This window comes from Chlorocebus sabaeus, chromosome 8, assembly GCF_047675955.1.
Source record: "Chlorocebus sabaeus isolate Y175 chromosome 8, mChlSab1.0.hap1, whole genome shotgun sequence".
In the NCBI taxonomy this organism is placed as follows: Eukaryota; Metazoa; Chordata; class Mammalia; order Primates; family Cercopithecidae; genus Chlorocebus; species Chlorocebus sabaeus.
Genome location: NC_132911.1, coordinates 139,237,082 through 139,264,037, shown reverse-complemented (window position 1 = coordinate 139,264,037; position 26,956 = coordinate 139,237,082). Strand labels below are relative to the sequence as shown.

Sequence of the window (26,956 nt, the reverse complement as noted above, 5' to 3'; positions counted from 1 at the left end):
CCCCAAGTTCTGCAGGTATGGCTGAGTACATTCCTAACAGGCTGCCCACCTATAAATATCAACCGTAAACTCCTAAACTCACAGCAAAATATAAAAGTTAACTATCTGAAGCGCTGAAGACTGATCGAAAACAGGTGGATTCTGAAAGAAAGCTATGACTTCAGCAAAGGAAATACCCTGGGGTGAATTTACTCATTTTAGAGCTTTGGGCCTTAGTGGCAGAGATTGAGAAAACTATAGCACTGAAAAGTGAGGGAGGAATACTAGAAAAGACAGTCAGAGTTGCAGATCACCAAATACTATGTATAAAATCTTCCAAAATCTCTGGCTGGCCCCTGAATCATATGACAGAAATTAAACACAAAAAGGCAAACTAAGGAAAGAAATGAACTGAGACTTGAACTCCTACCCAATAGGCACACAGTTTATACCCTAAATCCAACCAAGTTAATTAGCTGCTAAAACAAAAATATCAACATTCTTCCAAAGAAAGAAACAGAATCCAAAGTTTCTACAATGTACATTCACAATAGCCAGCATACAATCCAAAATTACTCAAGATGCAGAGGACTGAAGCAATATGACTCTTCATCAAGATAAAAGACTCCCAGTGCAAAATAAATCTAAGATGGCCAAGATTTAGAAGACTCAGAAATTAGTAGACAGAGATGTTCAAGGACGTATTTAACCATACTCAGTGACAGAGGAAAATAATACTTGCAATGAATTAAAAAATAGAAAATTCCAACAGAGAAAAAAATATTTTTACACACATACATGTGTATATGATTCCAACATAAATTCTGAAACAGATGATTATGATTCCTGATATAAAAAAAATTACTCGGTGGGTTAACAGCAAAATGAAGACAGAAATAATCATGAATTTAAGATACAGCAGTAAAAGTTATAAAATCTGAAGGACAGGGAAAAAAAAAATCCAGAGCCACAGAAACCTTTGTGAGAGTGACAAAAGGCTGAACGTATGTGTAACAGAAATCTCAAAAGAATGAGAGGAGAAAGGATCAGAAAAATGATTGAAGTAGTAACTGAAATATTATGATAAAATGTACAAGTCCTTTTAAAAACAAATTTTTCACAAAAGATGTCATAGGAAATCTGTCTAGTGTCATATCAAAGATATTGAATTCATCATCAAACTCCAGGCCCAGATTGCTTCACTAGTGAATTCTATCAAATATTTACGAATAAGTAACACCAATCTGATATATGTTCTCTGAGAAAATGGAAAGAAACACTTATCCAGTCATTTTATGAAACCAGCATAACACTAACACTAAAATCTGACAAAAATAATACTCTAAAAAATGTACAGGTCAGGCTGGGAGTGCTGGCTCCTGCCTGTAATCCCAGCACTTTGGGAGGTAGAGACAGGCAAATCACATGAGGCCAGCCTGGTCAACATGGAGAAACCTCATCTCTACCAAAAATACAAATGTTAGCCAGGCGTGGTGGTGCATGCCTGTAATCCCAGCTACTCGGGAGACGGGCATGAGAATCACTTGAACCGAGGAGTTGGAGGTTGCAGTAAGTCAAGATTGCGTGACTGCACTACAGCCTGGGCAACAGAGCGAGACTCTGTCTCAAAAAAAAAGGTATAGGTCAGTATCACTCATTAACATAAGATGCAACTGAATCCAGCACTATATAAAACAGATAATATATCACTATTAAGTAGGGTTTAACCCAAGAATACAAAGAAGGTTTTAGTGTTTAAAAATCAATCATTAAAATCTACCATACAAACAGTGTAGAGAAACACCTTGTGTTTACTTCAATAGATGTAGAAAAAGCATTGAAAAAAATTTACCACCCACTGAGGATCAGAACTCTGAGTAAAACTGAAGTAGAAGGGAACTTCCTCTACCCAACAAATGAAATCTACCAAAAAAACCTTGTAACTAATATTTCTCTTAATGCTAAAATAACTGCATGTTTTCCTCCTTGATTAGAAACAGGAATAATTTCTACTCTGCTCATTTGCCTTCAGCATTATACTGGAGATATTAGCCAAAATAATGCAAGTAAAATAATAAGATGCATAGAAACTGGAAAGGGAGAAGTAAACTGTTTAAGCAAATGATATAATGATGTGTATGACAAATCCTAAGAAATCTACAAAACAACTTACTAGAATAAGTGAATTTAAATTTAGCAAGGTAGCAGAAGTCATGGTTAGTATACAAAATTTTATATTAGAAAAAAACTAGAAAATAGAAATTTAAAAATACTCAATTTACGATAGTGTCAAAAAAAACCACAAAATATTTAGGAATAAGTTTAACAAAAGATATACAAAACTCCTACCTTAAAAAGTACAAAATGCTGTTGATAGAAATTAAATGGAAGACTCAATATCGTTAAGATGTCAAATCTCCCACAAATTGCTCAACAGATGCAATGCAATTGCAATTCTAATCCCAGCAGATGGCTTTGTAGTAATTAACAAAAAAATTCTTAAATTTATATGTAATTGTAAAGGATCTAAAATATCTAAGTAATCCTGAAAAAGAAGGACAAAGGCAAAGGAACTATATTACCTAAACTCATGTCTCACTATGTAAAAACCTATAGTAATCAAGACAGTGTGGTACTGGCATAAGGATCCATAAATAGATTAAAAGAAGTGAACTGAAAGCTTAGAAATATACCCCCATTTATATGCTCACCTTATTTTCTCATCAAAGGCACCAAAAGAATCAGTGCAGAGAAACATCTTTCAACAAATAGTGCAAGAAAAACTAGGTAACCATATGGGAAAAAAGATGAACTTGAGCCTCTCTCTCCCACCATATACAAAACTGCATTTGAGATACATCATAGACCTGAAAGTAAAAGCTACAATAACACTTTTAGAGAAAATACAGAAGAGTATCTTTATAACTTATAAAGAACTCTAACAGTTCCTTGAAGTTGGCAAAGATTTCAAGATTCAAATACATGAATAGCCAGTAAGGATATGAAAAATTGCACAAAATCATCAATCATAAAGGAAATGCAACTTCATACCACAGGAAGATACCAATATACCATCAAAATAGCTAAAATAAAAAAGGCTGACAGCACCAAATACTGATGGGGGTATGAGGCGGCCACAACCACAACCTGCATACATTGTTTGTAGAAATGTTACAAAGTATAAGTGTTTTGGAAAAAAGTATGATAATTTCTTGTAATACTAAATACACAACAATTTTCAGTACTGGGTATTTCATAAAGAGTTACAAACATATCTGGTTATGAAACAACTTGTACAAATAGCAAAGACACGGAATCAACCCAAATCCCTATCAATGACAGGCTGGATAAAGAAAATGTGGTACATATACACTATGGAATACTATGCAGCCCTAAAGAGGAACGAGATCATGTCCTTTGCAGGGACATGGATGGAGCTGGAAGTAATTATCCTCAGAAAACTAACACAGGAACAGAAAAGCAAACACCACATATTCTCACTTATAAGTGGGAGCTAAACAATGAGAACACATGGACACAGGGAGGGGAACAACACACACTGGGGCCTGTCGTGGGGGCGGGGGGAGGGAGAGCAATAGGAATAACAGCTAATGCATGTGGGGCTTAATACCCAGGGGATGGGGCAAACCACCATGGCACACATTTCCCTTTGTAACAAACCTGCATGTCCTGCACATGTATCCCGGAACTTAAAACAAAATACAACGTTAAAAAAAAAAGAAAAAAAAAAAAAAACCACGCGTATAAAAGTGTTCACAGCAATTTATAATAACCGAAAAATTAAAAGTGCCTGGACATACGGATAAACAACAATGATATATTCAGGTAACAGATTATTATTCATCAATAAAAAGAAATGAACTCCTAATATACACAACAGCATGCAAGAATCATGTACATGAACATTCAGAAGAAAAACAAAGGAAAAATAGGATTTAAATAAAATATAAACAATGATATTGTGGGACCTTTATGTACCAAGCATTTAACACAGATTATCTCATTTAATTTTAAATCATCCAACCTCATATTACAAATGCGGAAACTGAAGTGGAAAAAAGCTGACCAGGTTTGCCAAAGACACACTGCTAGTTTGACTCAAAAGGATAGATTTTCAGGAATCTGTAACTCACACTAAAGTTAAAGGGAAAAGATAGAATGACTAAATTTACTAAGTGTTTAATTAACTTTAAAAGTGTGTGTAGGGGGATGCTAAGAGGAAACATCTCTAAAAACACCAAATGGGATACAAATTAAACACCTGCTCCCCTTTGATTCAGGTTAAAATATCAGCAGTGTAGACCTCACTGTCTTACCTTAGGGAACTGTTTTACAGGAATTAACACTTTCTGTCCCAGCTTCATGTTCTTATTAATCACCACATCGATGTACTTTTCTTCATCCTTGCCTTCTCCTTTTTGAAACTTTTCTATTTCTGTGGAGGCAAAAAGATAACCATGAAGTGTATGACTCAGAAATGCAGGGGTTAGTGTTCTGGTTAGCTCTGTTGTGGCATGAAATCAACTACTACTGAAGTATGGACTATTAAATTGAGGCAACTGTTTTCAAGTACATTTCCTGTTTTATCAATGATTCTTCATAAATGGAATAGATGCATGTATCATGGCTCTACAAAGTCAAATCTCAACTGCTCATGCCAACAGAGGAGAACAATAGACCAGAGAACAAACACAAAAATACATTACTTCGGGTCTTCTGGATCCCTAGATAAGGCTGATCAAATAAAGAAGAAAAGCCATAAGTATTCACAGTTCAATGATGCAAAGCGCTGAAACATCCCTATTTATCAATCTTGCCTGGCTTTTCAAGGCTTCTACAACTAAGAACTGATTCTATGATGGCATTAAACACCCTACACAACCTTCCAGTAGCCCACCTCCCCAGTCAAATCTTCCCTCCTTGCATATGACACATATCAACTATATGTCAAGGTCTTTACTAATGCTCTTTGCTCTAATTGTTACGATGATTTCATCTTCATCTCCTTTCGAGACTCAACCACATTAAATCTCATTTTCTGTGCAAGTGTTTCCTCAACGGGGCGGCAAGAATGGAAGAATCAATCACTCTCACCTTGATACTCACAAAGCACTTTACATGCAACTCTACTACCACCCTTAGACGGAAAAAAAAAAAAATGTGCTACCCCTCCCACTAGAACACACATTTCTCTCAGGTAAAATCTATTTATTCACTCATAAACATCTTCAACTAAGCAAGTTCCAGATCCTAGAAAATTTTAGCATAAAGTTCAATTCACCCTACGGCGCACAGTATTTGGTTGTACAAGAGATACAAAATTAGGCGCTTGCATGACTGATGAATGAATGAGTACGTGAACTGTTACCTCTAGGGACCAACCAATAGACACCCAGGTTCAGAGAAGGATAAACAGCAGTCTGGAGAAGGTATCAAAGACAGCATCCGTTGTACAAAGGAATACACATATTTATCCATTTTGTGTAAGCTACGAACACTTAAGAATGTTCATATGACACATATCAACTATATGCTAATGTCTTTACTAATGCTCTTTGCTCTACTTGTTATGATGATTTCATCTTAACATTTAAGATGGCACATCTTAACATGCCATCCCTGGACAAGATAACTCACATTCATTACATAATTCAATCCTCAAAACAGATGACAAAGAGGAGTTTCAAAGAGGTGACTTCACAATAAATGGCAAAGGTAAGATTCACCCTCAGGTTTGTTCGACTCCAAAGACAAGGTGCCTGTACAGTCTCTCCCACCACTTTGTATGTCATATTGGAAAAAAAAGTAAGAAAGATGTTTACAGTATCTTGGGATAAATGAAAGATTTATTTAAAGCTGGAAGCTTCGGGCCTGAAGCAGCCAATGGGCTTCATAATTCCACTGAGGAGCTTTCACTCCATCATGCTATGCAGCCTCCCATTTCTAACTAAATTACTGTCTATTAAACAAAGGTTTTGAATGAGCAACAAAGAATTATTACAATTTAAAGGACACTAAATGGGACATAAAAATTCTAAGATTCTCATTCAGATCTGCTAATAAGTGTCTTTGCCATTAGAAAAACGTACATCAGTTAGGATACGGGTTCTTCATGTTTAAAATGAGAAAAGGGAACTAGAATATCCAATGATTTGGTTCTAAAACCTTAGGATCTTGTGTGACTTACAAAAGCTGACAAAGCCTCTCACTCCTTGATGAAACTGGTCACTAATAGTAAGCAAGGTGCTTTCCTGAGTTCTGTGAGTCATTATAGCAAATTATCAAACCTGAGGGAGGCTCCTGGAACCTCCAAATTTGTAGTCAGGCAGAAATCTGGGTAGCCTGGGCATTACACTGTGGCTGGCATCTGAAGTGGGGGCAGTCTTAGGGGATTAAGTCCTTGATCTGTGGGGAGGGGAGGAGGCCTGATGCTAACCCCTGCAGTTAGCTTCAGAATTGAATTACTGGATACACAGCTGGCATCAGAGAATTGGTTAGTATATGAAGACACTATACAATAGGGATTAACAGTGATGTGGTGGGGGAGACGGAAGGAAGCAGGGTAGAAACTGAAGATAAGAAAAGGATGACTAAGAGAAAACAGCAAATTATATCTGCAGCTTCTAATCAAAGCTTCCAAGAAGAGATAAAGACTAAGTCACCAAATAAATAAATTAGTCATTTTGTTTGCTTTCTTGTACTACACTATGTTTTGATCCTGAAAAATTAATTCTAAGTGGAATCTGTAATGGAAAATAAACACAGAAATACAAGAATACCTTTAATTTTTATTGATTTTTTTCTATAAAAATAATACATGCACATGGTAAAAATTTAAAACAATATGACAAGATATAAAATTTTTTAAAGTTTCTTCTATCACTTCAACTCCAGAAATAATTATAATCAACTATCTTTATATACTCTTTCAGAAATTTTCCAAGAATAGAATAGACACACACATACACAGTTTGAAAATTGTAGCACCAATGGTATAAATGAGCTACATTGGTTTTGTTTTCTTCAGTAAAGAGCAGTAAGTCTCACATCAGCTGCTCCGAGTATAACAATTCATGACTTCAGCTTTAATTAGAAGAAAAGAAATCCTATCTTTCATTATCTATTTATGCAATAATTAGAAATACCTTTGGCATAGTTAGAAGATTCAACAAAATCAGGTACACTGAAACATCCTAAAATATTTTTTTTGTAAGGTATGTGTGTCAAAATAGATTCAACTGTCTCCTTTCTTTTTGAATAACAAAGCAGTTTAGTAATTGTTGAAAACTCATACCAGATGCACAATATTTAAATCCACAAATTCAGAATTCCACATTCTTCCTTGTATCAGTGTTATTTAACATTTTGACGTAAGAAAATCATATAGATAAGTTTTTAAAAATTAGGAATTATGTATTTTATCACATATTACAGTTTAAGATCATTGATGATTTTAAAAAGGAAAATGAAAGACAATCTATGTAAAATATCTAATTTCCTCTCTACATATACACGGCGTCCTACAAATCTTAAGTTGCTAGAACACACTGTTTCTATCTCAAATTTTGAATGGTGTTGGAATATTTTACTGTTTAAGCTTTTTTTTAAATTTTTTAAGCCTGATGCCATATCAGAAGCATGTAGGTTTGCATTTAATGGGCCTAAAGCACCATACAACACCACAAAGAGCCCTGAGCCCATCGCTGGAGTCAAACAGACCTGGTTAAAATCATGACTGCTGTACTTTCCTCAGGCCCTGGTGCCTTCCAATATATAACTCAAAACTGGTTGAAACTTTTACTGTTTTCAGTAGATGCTGTTCAATCAACAATTTTTATTTTCTACTTGAGGATTTTAAGTAGCTTAATGTTTTCTTTGAAATCCAGAAATACACAAAATGGAGAATTGTACATAATGCACAAAAATGGAGAATTGTACAAAATTATCCATGAAATCTTGAGACAGCTGTCTCAAGGATTTATGCTTGTCCCTAACTGCGAGTTGCATATTCAAAAACCTCTGCTACCTCCCCTCTCATCCTCCCTGAGGGAGGAAAGATGCTTGAGAGCCACCAAGATGGATGTGACCCTCTAGTTAATTGTAGCAAAGAGAGGCCACCAATAGAGAAAACCCAATCAGATTTTCAAGGACAAATGCATAGGGGATTTGACTTTCACTAATCCCCAGATTACATTTGGTACCAAACAGCTTAATGTACCAATACCATCTCCTAGCTCAGAAATAATAAGCAAATGTGTGATTAAGGTTTTAGATAATGTAGGGGATTAAAATGCTATGTTTTCAAACCATACACACCAAACTTCTCTCACTACAGAATTCTTGTTTTCAGTAATAATATCCATATTGTTTTTTGTTTGTTCATTTGTTTTGCTTTGGTCTAGTACAGAACTTCCTAAGCAATGGCCTCTTTTCCTTTTTAATGTGCAAGATATACTAAAGTCCACTAATCTTCTAAAAATAGCTTAAAAATCTTTGGATTTAAATGAGTATAGTTTCCAATATAAACATTTTAGTAATGTAAAATTTTTAAAGTAGCTTCATTTCTCTCATATAATCAAACACATGGATTATTATTTTTCCTTTGTTCTAGCAACTTCATTTCTAGAAATTTAACCTACGTATATACTTAGATAGATGCGGAATATTACACACAAAATTATCCAGTACAGCATTGTCTTTAGTATCAAAACACTGGGAACCACCTAAATGCCTATCAGCAGGAGCTGGGTAAGTAGGCTAGAGCACACCCTAGAATAAAATAGCATGTAGTTACTGCACAAAATGAGGAAACTTCATGTTCTAATAGTCAAATATCGGTACCAAATGCACTGTTTCCTTACACACAAACACATACAATGTAAGGAAAAAAATGTTTAATTTACTTATATACACAAAGAAAACATCTCCCTATTGATAAACAGTTACACACCATGTGACGACGTTACAGTCAACATATATGACAGTGGTCTTGTAAGATTACAATGAAGCTGAAAAATTCCTACTGCCTAGTAATGGTTCAGCTGTGGTAACCTCACAGCACAAAGCATTACATGTCTGTGGCAATGATAGTGTAAACAAACGTTCCACGCTGCCAGATGTATGAAAGGGTGCAGTAATGATCCAGTCCTTCATATTCACTCACCACTCAACCACTGACTCACCCAGAACAACTTTCAGATCCACAAGCTCCACTCATGGTAAGTGTCCTATGCAAGTATTCCACGTTTTATTTTTTGTACTGTATTTTTATTGTGCTTTTTCTATGTTTAGATACACAAAATACTTACCATTGTGTTACAACTGCTTACAGTACTAAGTATGGTAACATGTACTCTGGCTTTGCAACATGCTGTCTAGGTTTGTAGCCTAGTAGCCACAGGCTATATTACCTAGCCTATGTGTACAGCAGGCTGCACCATCTAGGTGTGTGTAAGAGCTATCTATGATGGTCCACAACAACAAAATCATCTAAGGATGCATTTCTCAGAACACAAATCCCTGTGGTTAAGCAACAAAAGATGGTATAAGAAACTAGTTATCTATTTGGCATGGAGAGAACAAAGTAGACAGGATACAGAAATACTTTTCATTGCATCTCTTCTTGCATTGCTTTAAATCTCTGAAGCATGTGAACATTTTACCCATCTAAAACGGCATGCAGGGGACAGGAAAGGAAAAGGAAAAGAGACTAATAGGGTAGCCTGACGGGGCTACAGACTGCACACAGGAAAGCGGTTAATTTGTGGTGACACAGCAGGAAGGGCCAAAGCAAATATATACTCTGAGCTCACTTCTCCCTCCTGCCAAGCTTCTGCTACTGACCACTAGTGGATAGCTCTTAACCCAGCTCAAAGCCAGAGGGTAAATATATCGACGATACTGGCGTTGTACCACGCTTATCAGCCTCTGGGCACAGAGCAGAGTAGTGAAGGGTGGAAGGAGGACCTGATAAGGCAAAAACAACAACAACAACAACAAAACAACAACAAAACTCCAACCCTTCATCTTTAGCAAACACAAGGAATCTTTAAAAGGAGTTTCTAATACCTCCATTACATACAAAAGTACCCATCTGAGCTCACCACACATAAATTTACACAGCAAAATATTGAAAAAGAATGAAAATTATTTTAGAGGTCACTTATACCAGTAGTAATTCAATTACAATTATTATTTTGTTGATGACTCTTGAAGTACAGGGTTGTGTGTTTGACTTAAATTAGCTCTTTATCCTAACAAATATATGATCTGTCGCCTGCATTTTACAGAGTGAGATCCTGAGGACTGAAATGGTTAAGAAGTTTGTAAAGGTTAGAGAGCTAATTAGCACAGTCAGAATTCAAATCTAGATACATCTGACTTTTTTTTTTAATTGTTATAAAAAACACAAACTTTATAGTCTTAACCATTTTTAAGTGTGCTGTTCAGTCCATCCACACTCTTATGCAACAGATGTCCAGAACTTTTCTGTCTCACACAAGTGAAACCCTATGCACATTAAACTACTCCCCATTTTCCCTCCCCTCCAGCCCTTGGTAACCACCATTCTATTTTGTTTATATAAATGTGACTGCTTAGCTGTGTCATATAAGAGGAATCATACAGTATTTGTCTTTCCATGCTTGGCTTATTTCACTTAGCATAATGCCCTCAAGGTTCATCCATGGGGCAGCACGTGGCAGTATTTTCTTACTTTTTAAGGCGGAATAATATTCCACTGTAGCTATATAACACATTTTGTTTATCCATTCATTGGTTGACAGACATTTGGAGTGTTTCCACCTCTTAGCTATTGAATAAGTAAAGACTACACCCTTTAATCTCTTTTTTCCTTCTTTCCTGAAGTGAGATGTGAAAATGTTCTAAAGCTGTAAATCACAAGCATTGGATATTCTTAATGTAGCCACATCTGCTTACCCCTTCACTTTATTCTCCCACAGCCAAGTGATTCTGTGGGAAGCACTGCTTCAATGTATAGAGAACAGCTTGAACTTTCAGAACCTCAGTACTGGTGATCTTTAGTGAACTCTCAAAGTGGACTTAAAGGAATAGCTGAAGGAATTTCGTGTGACATCAGGGACAGTTCTAGGTCCAAATCCAAATGAAAATATAAATTCCACTAATGTCAAAATAAGCAAATTACAGAGTTAAGTGAGTACAAAGGAGTCAAACAGAAGCAATCTTTGCATAAAGTAGATGAAGAAAAAAAAAAAAAAGAGGGGCAGAGGAGACATGACTGTAGCTCTTTAGTTGCTGAAGCCTAAGATGATTAAATAAAAAAATACTCTAAGGTCTTGCATGGTTAATGTAACTGGTCAATTTCCATGGTTTTAAGTTAAGGTAAAAATTGATGCTCTGGCCCCAAAAATTGAAGTGATAAAAATAATGGCAAAAGGGTCCACTTTCTGCATGCAAGGCACCTTTTGAACACTGCTGATTGTTGAGTTCTTAACTGCTAAGTAATAAGAAGAACTTTGTCAGTAAAAAAACTAAAACATAAAACCTCAGAGAGTAAGCGTCTTGGAAATAATGCAGCCAGATTCCAACTGCTTGAGTTTGAATCCCTGCTATGGTACTTAATTATATTGGCTGTCAGAAAGTAACTTAATCTAAGTCACAATTTCCTCATCGAAGAAATGTAGAAATAACAGCACCTGCCCCACAGGGTTTTTATGAGGATTAAATAATTTAATATTTGCAAAGAACAACAATACCTAGTTCAGTTAAGTTCTATATAGGCATTTGCCAAATACTGTACATGCCTATACTAGACAGTAGGTTCTTGAGGGGTGAGATTTTACCTAATTTAACTTTATATCTCTTAAGCAACCTAGAAATGCAAGTCTGTGTCCAGCTCTTAATTAAAACATCAACATCCCCTTCACCCCACAGATGAATTGATAATATCCTTCACAATGACCTGTTTTGCTGTACAAAACTTGTACCACAACAGAGTATATTTTCATATACTCATTGTTCACACTTTCTGTGCCCAACAACAAGAGGGTAAGCTCATGGAAGGTTAAGAACATCTATTTATGCGTTTTTGTTATATCCTAACACTCTAGTATAGTGATTTAGGATAAGGGCTGCACAAAGGGTTACTAAATGGTTGAATAAATGAAAGAATGAATGAACGTTTAAAATAATTTAAAAGAGTATAATGAGTGTGTAAAGAGCTAGCTAGCAGTCACTGCTGAAAAGTGCTCTTCTAAAAACTGTAACTTGTTTTTAAGAGCTATTAATAGAAGTTCACAAAAGGGTCAGAAAATAACTGAATAATTCAAATCAGCCTGCACAATGATGTACTGGTGTGGAAATTAGTAAAGTTAATAGAGTTACCCCCCACCCACTTTTCCAAACACCTTAACTCTTGTGTAAAGTTTAATTAAAGGACAGGCATTGGCCTGAATCTATAATAAAATGAGAAGCTCATATAAGATGCTCAACATTCAGAAATCTATTTCAAAATAGTACAACAGTCCAGCTGGAGTATTTGAATTGTTTTTAAAAGAAATATAAAGAGTAGTTACAGGCATTGTAAATTCTATTGGACAAATTACTAAAATGTTACTGTAGTTGCTAATCTGAAAAGAATTTTTTAACCTTTAACATGACGAATGTTTTCAGTAAAGAATTACCTTATTTAAGCAATCCAAACCTAACTGAATACCCATTACATTCAAACCAGAGTTGAACACACTGTAACTACCCAAACAAGATTGATTCATACAGCGCCTAATCTTGCAAATAATAGTCCATGAACAAATGACACAGCAGAGTAGAGATACATATCACTGTCTAATAAGGACAAATAAGCTCATCATATATACACATAAACACACCATCTAGAGAGAAAGAAATCACTCGATACTCTAAATATCACAAATGCTTGGAAAACTGATTTTTATAAACAGAGAGCAAATATTTGTATGTAAAATGTCCTTAAATATACATACAACACATAAGATCAAAACATACACACGAGAAAATGACAGTCAAATTTCCAAAAAGGAAGACAGGAGGAAAAGAAAGTAAGAATAATAATGAGGAAGATGGAGAGGAGGATAAATTAATTAATTCTACCCACCACGGCTAATTAACGAAAATATTACAATGATAGCAGCAGCTGGAATTTATGTAATGACTATCTTCCAAGTAGTCAATCTGTAATACTGCTGCAAAGTAGATACAATGTTCTTTTACAGAAAGGAGATGACTATTTATAGACATCCAGTGTCTGAGCTAGAGTCCCACATCCAACAGAGATTCAGGATTCCATCCCCAGGTTATCTGATTCCTATGTCCATGCTTCCTCTACTTTCTTAGTATTACTATAGCAGAGAGATCTTGATTTGGGGTGAGAAAAAATGTTTTGGATTATTACATTTTGGGGAAACTCACCAAGTTATTACGAGTATCAAAACAAATGTCTATGAAAGTACTTTGAAACTACAACACACAAAGCAAATATAGGTTTATTTAAAATACAATTCCTAATTTGTGATGGTTTATTTATACTGTTTAAAAAAAAAAAAAAAAAAAAAAAGCGGGAGGCGGGGGGGAGGAGAAGCCAGTACACTCAGATGGCTCCAGAGCCTTGGGTTCATATGGAAGCAAACTGAAATCCAACTCAGAGTGAAGGACCACAGACTAGGAAGAGAATACTTAAGCTTAACCAATGAGAAACCACCAACTAACCTGGAACTAGAGACTACCAATCAAAAACCATCAACTGGCCAGGTGCAGTGGCTCAAGCTTGTAATCCCAGAACTTTGGGAGGACAAGGCGGGTGGGTCATTAGGTCAGGAGATCGAGACCATCTTGGCCAACATAGTGAAACCCCGTCTCTACTAAAAATACAAAAATTAGCTGGGCGTGGTGGCGGGCGACTGTAGTCCCAGCTACTCAGGAGGCTGAGGCAGGACAATCACTTGAACCCAGGAGGTAGAGGTTGCAGTGACCTGAGATTACGCCACTACACTCCAGCCTGGGCAACAGAGTGAGACTCCATTTCAAAATAAGCACCATCAACTATCCTCTAACTAAGAACTTTCCACTTTACCCAATCAAATATTTTCTTTGTCTTGCTTCTACAAACATTTTATGAAAGTTCTGCCCTCACTCTCCTTTGGTGAAACCCTGAACCACTTGAGCTCCGATGCTGCCCAATTCACGTCTGCTCAAATAAAGGCATTATAGTTTCACTGTGCCGAGCCAGGCACTGTGGCTAACACCTGTAATGACGGTACTTGGAGAGACCAAGGAAAGAGAATCACTTGATCCCAGGAGTTCAAGACAGCCTGGACAATGTCTCTACAAAAAATACAAATAATTAGGCATGCCTGTAGTCCCAGCTACTCTGGAAGCTGAGGCAGGAGAACTGTTTGAGCCCAGGAGGTCAAGGCTGTAGTGACCTATGCCTGCACCACTGCGCTCCAGCCTGGACAAAGAGGGAGACAAAGGTCTTCAAGGAAAACAAAAAACAAAACAAAACAAAACACAAACAAACAAAACAACAGGAAAAAGAAAATTTCAGTATACCTAAGTTTATCTCTCAACTGCTCTTATCTTATAGAATGGATTTCAAGAAAAATTTGTGACACCAAAATGATTCCAGAGAACCAAATCCAGATACATTTAAAAATTCCAAACACTATTCAGAATTATTAATTTTATAAAATTCTTAAGAACACAAATGCTACCAGTGTAGCATTTGTCACATTAATTTCTCCTTAACTAGATGTAATCATTCACGAAATGAAAGGCATGATGACAGGAAAGAGAAACACAAAGACAAAACATAGTCATTCAATGCCTCAAGGAGATAAAAATGTATCCCTTAAACAAGGGGAAGTACTCAAAGGTCTTCACAAGTGAGTAGGTTATTGGATTTTGGTACTGTATTCTAACAATTTTAAATAAATTCATAAATTTCATAGGTTTGTTAAAACTGTAAAATAATAAGGACCAAAGAGTAGAAATTGAAGATGGGATGTTCCCTGAAACTGGTGGAAGGAATCTAACAAGTTGAATCATTATCACATTTAGACACTATACTGGAGGCTTTATAAACATTCAGTCCTCATAACTTCTCAGAGTGCTGGGACAGAAATTACCACATCCTTTTTCCCAAACCTAACAAATGGCAGAACTAAAGTTCAGTTCCAGCCCTGTCCAACTCTCAAAGGTTTTGCTTGTTTCCCCAGATACAAAATTACAAAATGCTGCCTTCAGAACAAAATGAAATCCTCCAAGAAACAAGTCAATGACACAGATTAAGTTTGACCTCCAATAAATATATGGAATTCTATCGGGATAGTCAACTGTATTCATTTAATGACCCTATTTACTAAGATATGTAAAAGAGGAACTCAAAGACATTATAAATGTACAATAGTACAAACTAAATTATACCATGCTATCATGTACAGTAGTGAGGATGACAAATGACTGAGATTGAGGTTCACCTACAGATTTATTGGTCCCAGTGGTGAATACTGGTGAATTTCTCTTCTAATGATTCATTTTTATCTGGTAGTCAGGAAAGTTCTGAAATAAATATTTACTGAAACTGGCTAGAAAGACTGGCTAAGTTTGACAAGCAGGAAGGTATACCTAAGCAACATAGAAAAAAAGAGGCTAGGAGTTCCTGTCTTCCCAAACACACCAGTCCCTTAGCTATTCTGAATAATTGAGGATTACTCTTAATATAACCCAATGCATTTATCAAATAAATAATAAATTCACAGAATAAATAAGGTAACCAGTGCACTAGACTAATTCAAGATAGTAATGACTTAAGTCACTAACTTTGGGAAGGAGGGGAGGGGAATAACTATTAAAGATTGAAAAAGGAAAATCTACATTTTTAGTTACACCTATGGGTTAAATCACATTTCTCACTTTTAATTGCAAACATCATTAAGTATACTTCAAAAGACCAGCTACCTTAAACAATTATCAGGCTCCAGAGGTCACCAATTAGAATCCTGCAAGGATTTGAATTAAAAAAGGTTTTATGATTAGGTGAAGTAATGATCCAAGAAAGAGATTAGTTCTGTTCAGACTGCACTCATTATAAAACCCGTTTCCTTTGTGTGAAGATTCAATGTCTTTCTCATTTATCCCGCTGGCATTATCACACTTTGAGATAGAAATATGACTGTACTAATGATATTCTATAACAACCATATAATACAAGCATCTTATTCTCTATTACTTTCAAATCTAATAGAACTACAAATGAATATTTTCTATTGGTTAGATTTACAATAACACGCTGACACTATTTAAAATAAATTCAAAGTAGGATTTATCATTCTATGTCCATACACTTTTACATCAGTTTCTAAACCAGTCCCTATTTACACAGTAAAGGCTCAGAGTAAATTGAGGGTGGGAAAAGAACCTTAAGACATTAAATCATATTTTTCATATGATGACATTAAAGGGGGGGTCAATTTTATATAAAGAATTCTACTCATACTCAGTGTTTTTCTAAGCCACCTGAAAACGGCCAAACAGGCATAAAACACTTTTTAAAAGCAAAATACAATTACAGCAGAAATATACATCCTGTCACTCAGATTTAATCATGATAGGAAATTAAGATACTGATGAAAAATCAATTTGCACTGACTTCAATAGTCACAGCCTCTGTGGAAATGAAGTAAATCAGCATAGAGCCATAGAATTACTGAAAATGAGACCTGTCTTCTCATGCCAATTTAAAGACAGGGAGTGTTATGCATACTAGGTCACTCTTCAGTCACATTTTACATACTGCTCCGCCTGGAGTCAGATGCTATCTCTTCACAGTGGACATTCCCACTGGGGCTTTCCTTTAAGGGATGTTGTTGTCAAGTTAAATATAGACATTCACATTCTGAAGCAAGTTACACATTAAAAACATGTAGGTATTTCGTTAAAAAAATAAGTAAGTACACCACGGCCGGTCAATGGCATTTGTTTTCATTTTGTCCTTTGACCATAAAGTGTTTAGTTAAAAAATTACGCATTCTAGAGGGTTCCACTTGCTAAATCTACTGAAAACTGACTGATCTACTTTAAGGCTAAATTTACAGATTACTAGTCATTTCACACGGCCTGTCTGGGCAAATGAGACAGAATCAAAGAATAAATACAGACCTTTACTTTGACTAAAACTAACAGAAAGTATCTTAGATGGATATCTGACTGTCTTCTATTCTCATCTTAAAAACAGGAGTTGGAATAATTTGATGATCTATATTACACATGAGTAGCTCAGATAGTAACACTAAGACTGATAACATGGCCAGGAATCTAGAAAAGTATTCCATTAGATCCGTTTGAAGAATTTGCCAGTAATTACAGGAACTATGGTTGCCAGCTCACCAAAGGTCCATGATACCTAAACAAACACAGAATATATCTGCAGTCTCACTATTTATTTGAGGTGGGCAGATAATTAGGAAAAAAGATGTCTACAAAGACTCCACAAAAGAGGCAATAATAGAAAAAAGTTGAAGAGCACTGCCTAGGAAAGCCAGCTGAAATAAATGAAAATGTTTATCCTACAGGATAAATGATTCAGGAGAGAATAAAACTTATAATACAAATAGTTTTGTATATTACATAAAAGAAAGGGTTAGATCTGTCAGTAAAAAAAAAACCAATGGTACAATTAGGACCAAAGATAGAAATTATAGAGAAAAGAGGTCCAGTACAAATTACTGAGTTGAAGATTCTAACAATAAATTTGACCAAAGATGGAACGAACTGTCTTTAAAATATTTTTAAGTTCAGCCGGGCACGGTGGCTCACGCCTGTAATCAGAGCACTTCGGGAGGCCGAGGTGGGTGGATCACAAGGTCAGGAGTTCGAGACCAGTCTGGCCAATATGGTGAAACCCCATTTCCACATAAAATACAAAAATTAGCTGGGTGTGGTGGCGGGCGCCTGCAGTCCCAGCTACTTGGGAGGCTGAGGCGGGAGAATTGCTTGAACCTGGGAGGCAGAGGTTGCAGTGAGTCGAGATAGCCCCATTGCACTCCAGCCTGGGAGACAGCCTGGGCGACAGAGTGAGACTCTATCTCAAAAAAAAAAAAAAAAAAAAAAAAGGAACGTTACAGAAGGAAGGATCCAATCATCTGATGGAAGGTTGGACTTGGAGGCTCCTTTCAACCCTGAGAGTTACACACATTTTTATCATCTGTCCTGCTGACTATCTTAGACTAGTGTCTTAGACTAGATGATGAATAACACAGTTATTCATCATCTTATCCCCAGTCGCTAGTTCTGCACCTTGAATAGAACATACATTCTGAAATTTTTGTTGAGTGAATACAAGTGAATAAATGATATTCTTCATGAAAAAGCATGGTGAGACCTGATGAATGTTTAAGAATACCCAAGGTTTGAATTAACAAAAGTGAAAGTCATCTTTCATTTCCACAAACAAGCCATCTATGCCAGTTATTAACCTATGGTCTCTTAGCTCCACACCTACCCGACTATACGCTGTCCTGGAATGCTGGGTAGAGATTCTGAAGACCTCATTTCTCCTCTGCCAGTGGCAGAACCTATGAGGTTCTGCCAATCGGGAATGTGAGGTAGGGGGCTTATTCCTTCCCACTGTGTTTCCAGTTCCTGGCAGCAGACCAGTGATGGTTCTAAAGTCTAGCAGTTACAGCGATTTTTTACCCTGCATTCCCAGGACCATGCTTACCATACCTCCCTTAGCAAGCCAGGACCCATTTCTCGGAGGTCTGAGTCCCAGCCTTGTGAGGACCCTCTTCAAGCTCCTGAGGTAACAATACTAAAAGGGTCTCGGTTCCACTTCCTCCAAATTACTTCTTTTGCTCTTCCAGCCTCGAGGGTGATGGCTTGCTGCTAACCTTTCTTTACTATTTCTGTGTTGCTTCAGTACTCCCCATTTGCTTTTTGGGTCAACCAGAACATGTCTAACCAATTCCTGCTATTCAATCTTCTCTGCTAAAATACCTGGCGTGATTTCTGTTTACCTGATAGATACACCCTCTTGGTAAATTCCTGAAGTCTAGTGGAAAGTACCTGGGAATCATAGCAGGTGGGAGGTCTTAAGTACAACGTGCCAGTTAGTATGCTAGGCCTGAAGGAGAGCCCTCAAGGCTCCCAAGGGACCACAAGCAGGGCAGGGAAGTGGTAGATACACCAAGGTTTTGGAGCACAGACCAAGCCTCAGCACTAGAGAACCTCTGGCAAACCACTTGGCCTCACTGAGCTCTAGTTTCTCCATGCATAAAAATGGGGTAAAACGCAGGCATATATAACCCATCCCCAACTCCTAGGGTTGAAAATCACTAATATAATGGCACTGAGGTCTTTCTCATTTGTTCCCTCTACTTCAATATTGCTTTTTGGAAAACCAAATAGCTAAACTTTTTCAGAACTGTGATGTACTGATGGCAATAAGGTCCTAAAGAAAGCGCGAGACAAGCTTTCCTGGGCATCAGCATGTTTGTTTTGCAGCATCTCTTCGAGCTGCTGAGAGTGCTTTCTTGCTTACTTCTTTGGTCTCAACTACATCTTGAAGAGCTGAGAGCAGAGAATAAGTGACGTGCTGTTATAACGGTGTGCCTGGTTATTACCCACTCCTCCCCTACTACATATCATCATGATCACCATCAAAGTTTGAGAAAATGGCATCTATGTAATGACATTAGCATAGATGTTCTCTATACAATGAAGCCATAATGAATATTCCTGGAGGCTAAATTATCCGAGCTAAATGTCTGATTTCCCCTGTGACAAGTACAGGAAGACAATCTAATCTGGGAATATGCAACTGCAGGTGATGTTTACCTGGAGAAGCATACTTATCCGCATTCTAATCTGAGTAGCACAGAGTAAATTTCTATGAATATATAACCATTCAACACATTATTCAGAGGGAAAGTGTTTATCATCTTCAAAACATTTGCTATTCCAAGAACTAATTAAGTTTACAAACTGTGTTGTGAATACCAGAAGGCAGTAGATGTACAAATCATATTGTTAATTATGCCTCTGACAAAGAAACTGTATTACAGGTATTACATACAAATGCTACAACCAGCCAAGTTCTTTAAATTGCATGATTTCAAGCTTGGGAACAAATGAAGCCAAAACAGGGGGCATAAAATGAATGTAAAATTACGTTCCTTAGAGGAAAACACAAAAATAGCCCTAAGTGACTGTTTAATCGAGCTATTTTGTCACCTGTTTTTGCTTATGGCACTCCCAGAAAAGCATATTAACCTACAGCCTCCAGACAAGCACAACTGTCTAGCTTTTGACACCTGCAGTACGAGAGTTGAAATTAATAATGATATGGAAAGAAGAGCTTAATTTAGTGAGACTTGAAGTAATAAAAACTAATAAAAACTAATAAAAACATAAGTTCAAATCACAAGTCAGCACTTACATACAGTATGACACTGAGAAAAAAAGCAAAAAGCTAGTCAGAAGGCTCTCGGTCCTCTTTTACACTGTTGGTGGGATTGTAAACTAGTTCAACCATTATGGAAATATAACAAACACATAACAAACTCTAACTTACTGCCCCGTCCACTTCTGCATATTTATGAGAGTTAATAAGAGGTAATAAAAATTTAAATATGAATATAACTAGAATTAAATATGCTGATCACAAAAAAGATTAAAGTATCACTATAGTAACTCCAAATTCTCTTGACTCAGAAAACCGATCAATTGTGGCAGTCCTACCATTGAGAAGGGTATGGACATGGTAACATTACAAGAATTTTGAACTTGAAGTTGGAGGTTCCAGAACTCTTCTATCATAACTTATACTTTGGGTTTATTTGGGTGAGTTACTTAACCTCTCCGAGACTCAGTTTTGCATCGGTAATGTGAAGATCACCTACTACCTCACTAGCTGAGGTGGCACTAAATGGGAACATGGGGCAAAAAAAAACAACCTAACCTTTCAGAACCTGAAAGAGCTACTCCTACATCAGTGTGGCCATTTCAAAGGTCCCAAGGCAATTCCAACCCAGGAGGCCACGTCTAATCCTCAGATGCCAGTTACAGAACAAGGGTCATTACCGGGAAGCTTTCCAACTAAACCAGGGCTACAGAGTTAGGCCTTTTGTAGTCTGGCTAGCTTAAGAGAGCTCAAAGCTTCAGGGAAAAAATATATTGGCTTCCCTCCACAGTGCCGTGACAGTAGCAACTGGATAAAGCAGTTTCCCTAAAGCAGTTAACAGAACTGTGCATGTGCCCAAGGTCTACAGAAAAATGTACTTCTGGAACAACCTAACATTGAAAATGTTTTATGATATTATATACAGGTATATTTCTGTATGACGCTTTTGTCTACTATGTTATTCCTGTCCTAAAAGTACATCACACAGTCATACCACAGATGTGCAGTGATGACCGTGATGGCGATCAACACATGAAGACCAGCACTGTCCGAAATAACTTTCTATGATCACAGAAATGCTCTATTTCTGTGCAGCCAAATATAGCAGCCACTGGCCACATGTACTGCCAGTGAGCTCTTGAAAGGTGGCTAGTGTGACCGAAGACCTGAATTCTTAGTTTTACTTCATTGTGATTAATTTAAACCTAAATTGCCTCATGTGGCTAGAGGTTACTACAGAATACATCTGGAATATACCTAAAAACCAAAAAGGAAGTGAAAAAGATGTGACCAGCAGAAAGAGATGCCACTGAAATTGAGACATTTATTCTGTCATTGAACAGAATTTATTGAGTGCCTACAACATGCTGTCAATGTTCCCTGATACGTAATAATTCTAAGCAGCAGCTTGATGGGATGGAAAAAGCACACATGGACTTTGGAGACAGGCATCCCTGAGCTCAATAAATGGTAGTTACGCTACTGTGTAATATGATGCCGACCCTATTCTCAAGAAACATAGATTTAATAAAGACTACATGTGGATACTCACAACGTAAAGTATAAATCGTAAGCACTTTATAAAAAGTACAAATAAAATACTACTATATATAGAAGACAAACACTTCTAGGTCAAAAAATCAAGGGAAACTTCAGAATGAGTAGTATTTTAGCAGAGCCCAAACAAATGGGCTTGGATATGTGGAGGGATATCCTATGCATAGGGAACAGCATTGGCAAAACTTCATGGATATATCCATGTTCTCAAAGAATACAGAACAGCAGTGTGACAAAAACATAAAGGTACAAGGGGAGAGTATCTGCTGATAAAGCTGAAAAGGTAGACAGATTGGGAAGGACTTTCAATGCTATGCTAAGTTCCTTTATGATAGGACTGGGAAGTCTAGGGAGACATTTATATAGGGCAGTAGCAGGAAGATTCATAGCTCCAAAAGAGACAAAACTGCACCTAACGGCAATGCCCTGTGACTGTTCTGTTCTGATGACTTAGGGTCAAATGCTATTAATATTATTAAGGTTAAACAACTTTAACAAACAACAATATCACAACAAGACTGTTCAGGAATAAAAATATATGTATTTTTTAAAGTGGTTTTAAAATCTTCTACAGGTCTTGCAATTACCGATGCTAGCAGAGTGAGGCAAATTAAAAGGCTTCAATAATGTGTGCAAAAAGTGTAAGATGTGACAGTGTGAATTCAGTGAAAGAATTCATACATTATAAGGCCAAGGACTGAAGAGTGCAAAAAGTGAGAATTACTATGCAACAACATCTGAAAACGTCTTCTTGTGATTACAGTCATTTTGCAAGGACAAGACTTCTCTGAGACTAAATGTAAAACATTAAAGAAAATTCTACTATATGATATCTATGAAAGAAGAAGAACAACAAAAAATCCCTACGCTCAAACTTTTCTCTTCAAGATAGAGAAAAAAAAATTGATAAGCTACATTTTCGGATAACTGGTAAAAGTTATAAATCTTACTAAAGAATGGGTAAAAAATATAGTATGACTTTGTGTTTCTTTTTCTCTAATCTTACTTCCAGCTCAAATCTGTTGAATTAATTCATGTTCTTTCAAATGTATTTAAGTTTGTTGCTTGTCAGACAAATAGCTACATTTGATTCTTCAGGAAATAATTTTTGCAGCTCATAGAAACAATATGCTAAAAGAAAAAAACCTGTCTAAAACATGAACCATATCATGACTGGCATTTTACACAGCCTTTTAAAAGTCTGAACGCCAAAGCATCCTGCCTTTATGCATGCTGAAGGGCCGCCAACTGGATATGTTCGAAGACCTTAAATTCCTAGAAAACATAACAGAATAAAGAAAAAGAGCTCAGAATTCAGCTAGTTTGCTAGTTTGTTTATTTTTATAAGTTAAATCTCTTTCAATCATAAACTGTTCTAGCTACGGTTTAAAGACAGAAGGAGATGGGAACCAGCATTTATTGAGAGCCTACCAAATGGCAGACAAACAGTTGAGGCAATTTTCAATATATCATCTTAATTAGTCTTCAAAGGAGGGAGACAAATGCAAGAGGGTCTTTTTTTCCTATCAAATTAAGTGGAACAAGTAGGTACTGAATCTGTATCTGATTAAAGCTTCATGTTTTTGGCTAAAGCAATGGTCACCACATTCTTTAGTGAGAATATTTAATTCAAGCACGATATACTTAATATATGGTTCCATTAATTCCTAGAGTTCATCATTTTACTCATCTTTCAAAAGCGTTCACCCTATACTACTTTGTAGCATTTACCATAAATTGTTTAGATCCGCCTTACTCGTGGCTAAAATGCCAGCCCTCAGCAGAGCGCCTGGAGCGTGGCAAGTACCGGATGAAGAAATGAAAACATAAAAGAATCTTAAACCACCAGGAGATGTGAGATCTCTTTTGGTTTTGGCATAAACTAGTTTAGTGACCTTAACTAAACCACAAGTTTTCTGAGTTTTATTTTTCATTTCTTCTAGGAAGTATCTTCAGAGCTCCCTGCCTCTTCCTACCCAGCCCAGCCAAGGCCTATAGTTAAGAGCTAACTGCCTAACTGCCTTCCGTGAAGAGAGTAAGGTGAACTTCTCTTTCCTTTCCAGATAATTCCTCTTCAGAGTGGCCTCTGTTCTCGCCCATTTAAAAACCTACTTCCACCATCTTCCATCAGCCATTTGACTTCCTCAAATCCTTCTGATAAATTTGTTTTGTGTTTGGCCAAAGTCAGTTTCTATTCTTTGGAAACAAAAAACTTTAAAAGACACAATATGAAGCACAGTATGTGCTCCACTCTATTACTTCTAACCCCTTTGGTTAAAAAAATAAAGAACCAAACTACCAAATCCTGGTTTGTGGCACCTCATAATGAACTGAATTTTCTCTCACTGACCTCTGACCTCTGTGCTAAACTTTCTTCTCCTCTTGAAATCCATATTTTGGAGGCTAAGTCTATCAGCAGTTGCAGTGATTTTCTGGGATGAGTGATATACTTTCTTCAAATAATTAATGAGATGAAAAATCACTAAACAGGAAAACATGATTTTCCATTTTAAAGTCCTGAAGGTAACTGTAGCCATTATATAGTTTTAACTCCTGTAAACTTGCAACTGTAAACTGTAACTGTAACTGTTACAGGCTAGCAACTGGAAACTTTATTTTAAATGTCACAAAACAATTTTATATTTTATTTTTAATTTTGTGGGGTTAGAAGGGGGTAAGAACTCTAGCACAGGAATGACCAGATAAAGGAAAAATGGAATTGCTTAAAAATAGTTTTCATTGTTACATGATATAAAAAGTCTCGTTGATCAAATAAAAATTCAGAGCAACCTCCTCCCTCCTGGCAGGGTTAAAAACTCAGGAAGAGAAAGTAAATAAGATAAATGCCTTTCAAACATTCTGATGTTTCTAGAGTGAAAATGAATAACTTAAAAAACGCAATGAAAGAACAAACTGAGATGTGTAGATAATGTGTCATACAAAAAGGCTGCCTGCTGGCTATATCCCATATCTAAGATTTTATATCTCCAAAAAGAGGAAATTAAAATGAGAGACCAAGTTCCAGATAAGAAAAGGGTTGCAATTTGCATTTTGTATAGATAAAAAAACATACACACATGTAGCCAAGTCTATCAGGAGTTTTATTAGCATTAAGGTGGATGAGGAGAAAGACTGACTCAAGAATAGGCAGAAGAGGATTTAAATTACAGCTTCACCACTTAGCAGCCACTGAAGTTTAGCAAAATTAATTTCTGACATTCTGTTTCTTTACTGGCAAAATATACATAATAATATGCTTAATATGCAGGACTGTTGTAAGGAGCTAAAACAGAAAACAAATATAAACAATGTCTGATGTCAGTAGATACTGGTATCACCTATATTTATTGTCATTGTATTTCCCGTATGCACATCACAATGACACCAAAAAAAGACACTGAAAATATCTACCCTTCCCAACCACAACTGCACTCTCTCGTGTTCTTTGCCATGTTCCACCTCTTTTACCTGTATAATAAGGTCCCTGCCCACTAGAATAGGCACCAAAACTGACCTGTGGTTGCGGGGTATGAGAAATATTAAGTCAGTCAATTCTAAGGGTATATAAAATGAGCAAAACCACTCTGAAATGGATCAAATGTACAGTAATGCAGATTTGTTTAAAACAATACCCAGTTCTGTCCATGACAGGTACATTTGTGCAATGCTTCCACAACGCTTACCACAGGTATTAGTGCTGTCTCCACACTTGATTGTGTGCATGGGGGCCAGAACAATGGCTTTCTTAATTCTGCATCCTCCATATTTCAGAGCATATATTTAACATATTTTAGATGACAAATGAATGATTAATCTATGCACACGTAATTATATTTTTTTAAAAAAAAAGAAGAAAAAACAACTTTTCACCATTACTTGAAATCATTTTCATTCATTGATTTACTGAATGCCGCTAACATTTTGGAGACTATATACTGGCTGCAGGATTCTTCCAGAAACAAGAAAAACAAAGTTTTGATGCTCAAGAAACAAAGCAGGCAGGGAAGGAAGCCATTAGGGAGACAATTACTGCAAAGGTTAATGAATGTTCTGAGAGGTGCGTAGGCAGGGCTATGAAATCTATCAGCAGACGGGCTCAATTCAGTCCACTTCACATCAAAGAAAGGATATGCAACTAAGATCTCTTGAAAAGTTTTCAACACAAGAATTATGTGATCAGGTCTGGTTGATAAAAGATCATTCTGGCCACCCTAGGGAGGATGGCTTGCCTGGTGAGAAGTAATGCAGTACGGTGGTTGAACCACTTAGAAGACTGCTGCTGAGGCACCCCTTAATTAAAGCTAAAAAGCTCTCTTATTTGTCGTCCCCAAAAGAATCCCCAACGAAAGTGTGTTTTATGTATTAAAGCTTCAATTCCTTGGAGCAGTGCAATATAGATACAACTGTATATTTTTTCATCTCTGAGGTTGAGAACATCTTCTAACCCGTACATCCCCTTCATATAGAGTCAGGCATCATCCTTTAATGAACACATTAGCTTATGAATCAAGCACCAACCTAGGTTCACAGGGCAGCATCAAGGAAGGAAGGCACAACCATGCCACGGTAATTAAGTGTAAAAGGACAGCACTGCTTCCCATTGTGTAAATCCTCTAACAGTGGCCCAATTATTAACAGAATAAGAACGTATTTTTGAGAAGTCAAATGGAATAATACAAACAGAATGTCCAATTTCTAGCTTTTTATGACCCCAGATAGACAACTTACTCACTTGGTTAACACTTTATTCATTTGTAAAAGGGAAAATATTATTTACATACCATGGTTACTGAAAAAAATTAAGTAACTTAAGTGCATAAAGAGTACCTCCTAAGCACAGTGCTTGATATATGGAAGACATGAATAAACGTCTGCTGTTTTAGGCATTTATATAAAACATTATCAACTTATTTGGATATATTCCTTTTTTTGTCCTAATAACCTTATAAATTGTGCCTGTGACTCCCCTTCATACCTAAGAAAAGA

At 36.5% G+C, this 26,956-nt stretch overlaps 1 protein-coding gene across 4 annotated transcripts in view; it reads right to left on the bottom strand.

The window, feature by feature from the left end:
• KHDRBS3 (KH RNA binding domain containing, signal transduction associated 3) overlaps positions 1-26,956 on the bottom strand; it is a 201,190-nt gene that overhangs the window by 128,867 nt on the left and 45,367 nt on the right. For all 4 annotated transcript variants that reach the window (XM_073018369.1, XM_008001602.3, XM_073018370.1 and 1 more), the window contains exon 2: positions 4,317-4,435. In XM_073018369.1, coding sequence (XP_072874470.1) covers positions 4,317-4,435 — 119 coding nt within the window. The remainder of the gene's footprint in view (positions 1-4,316; positions 4,436-26,956) is intronic.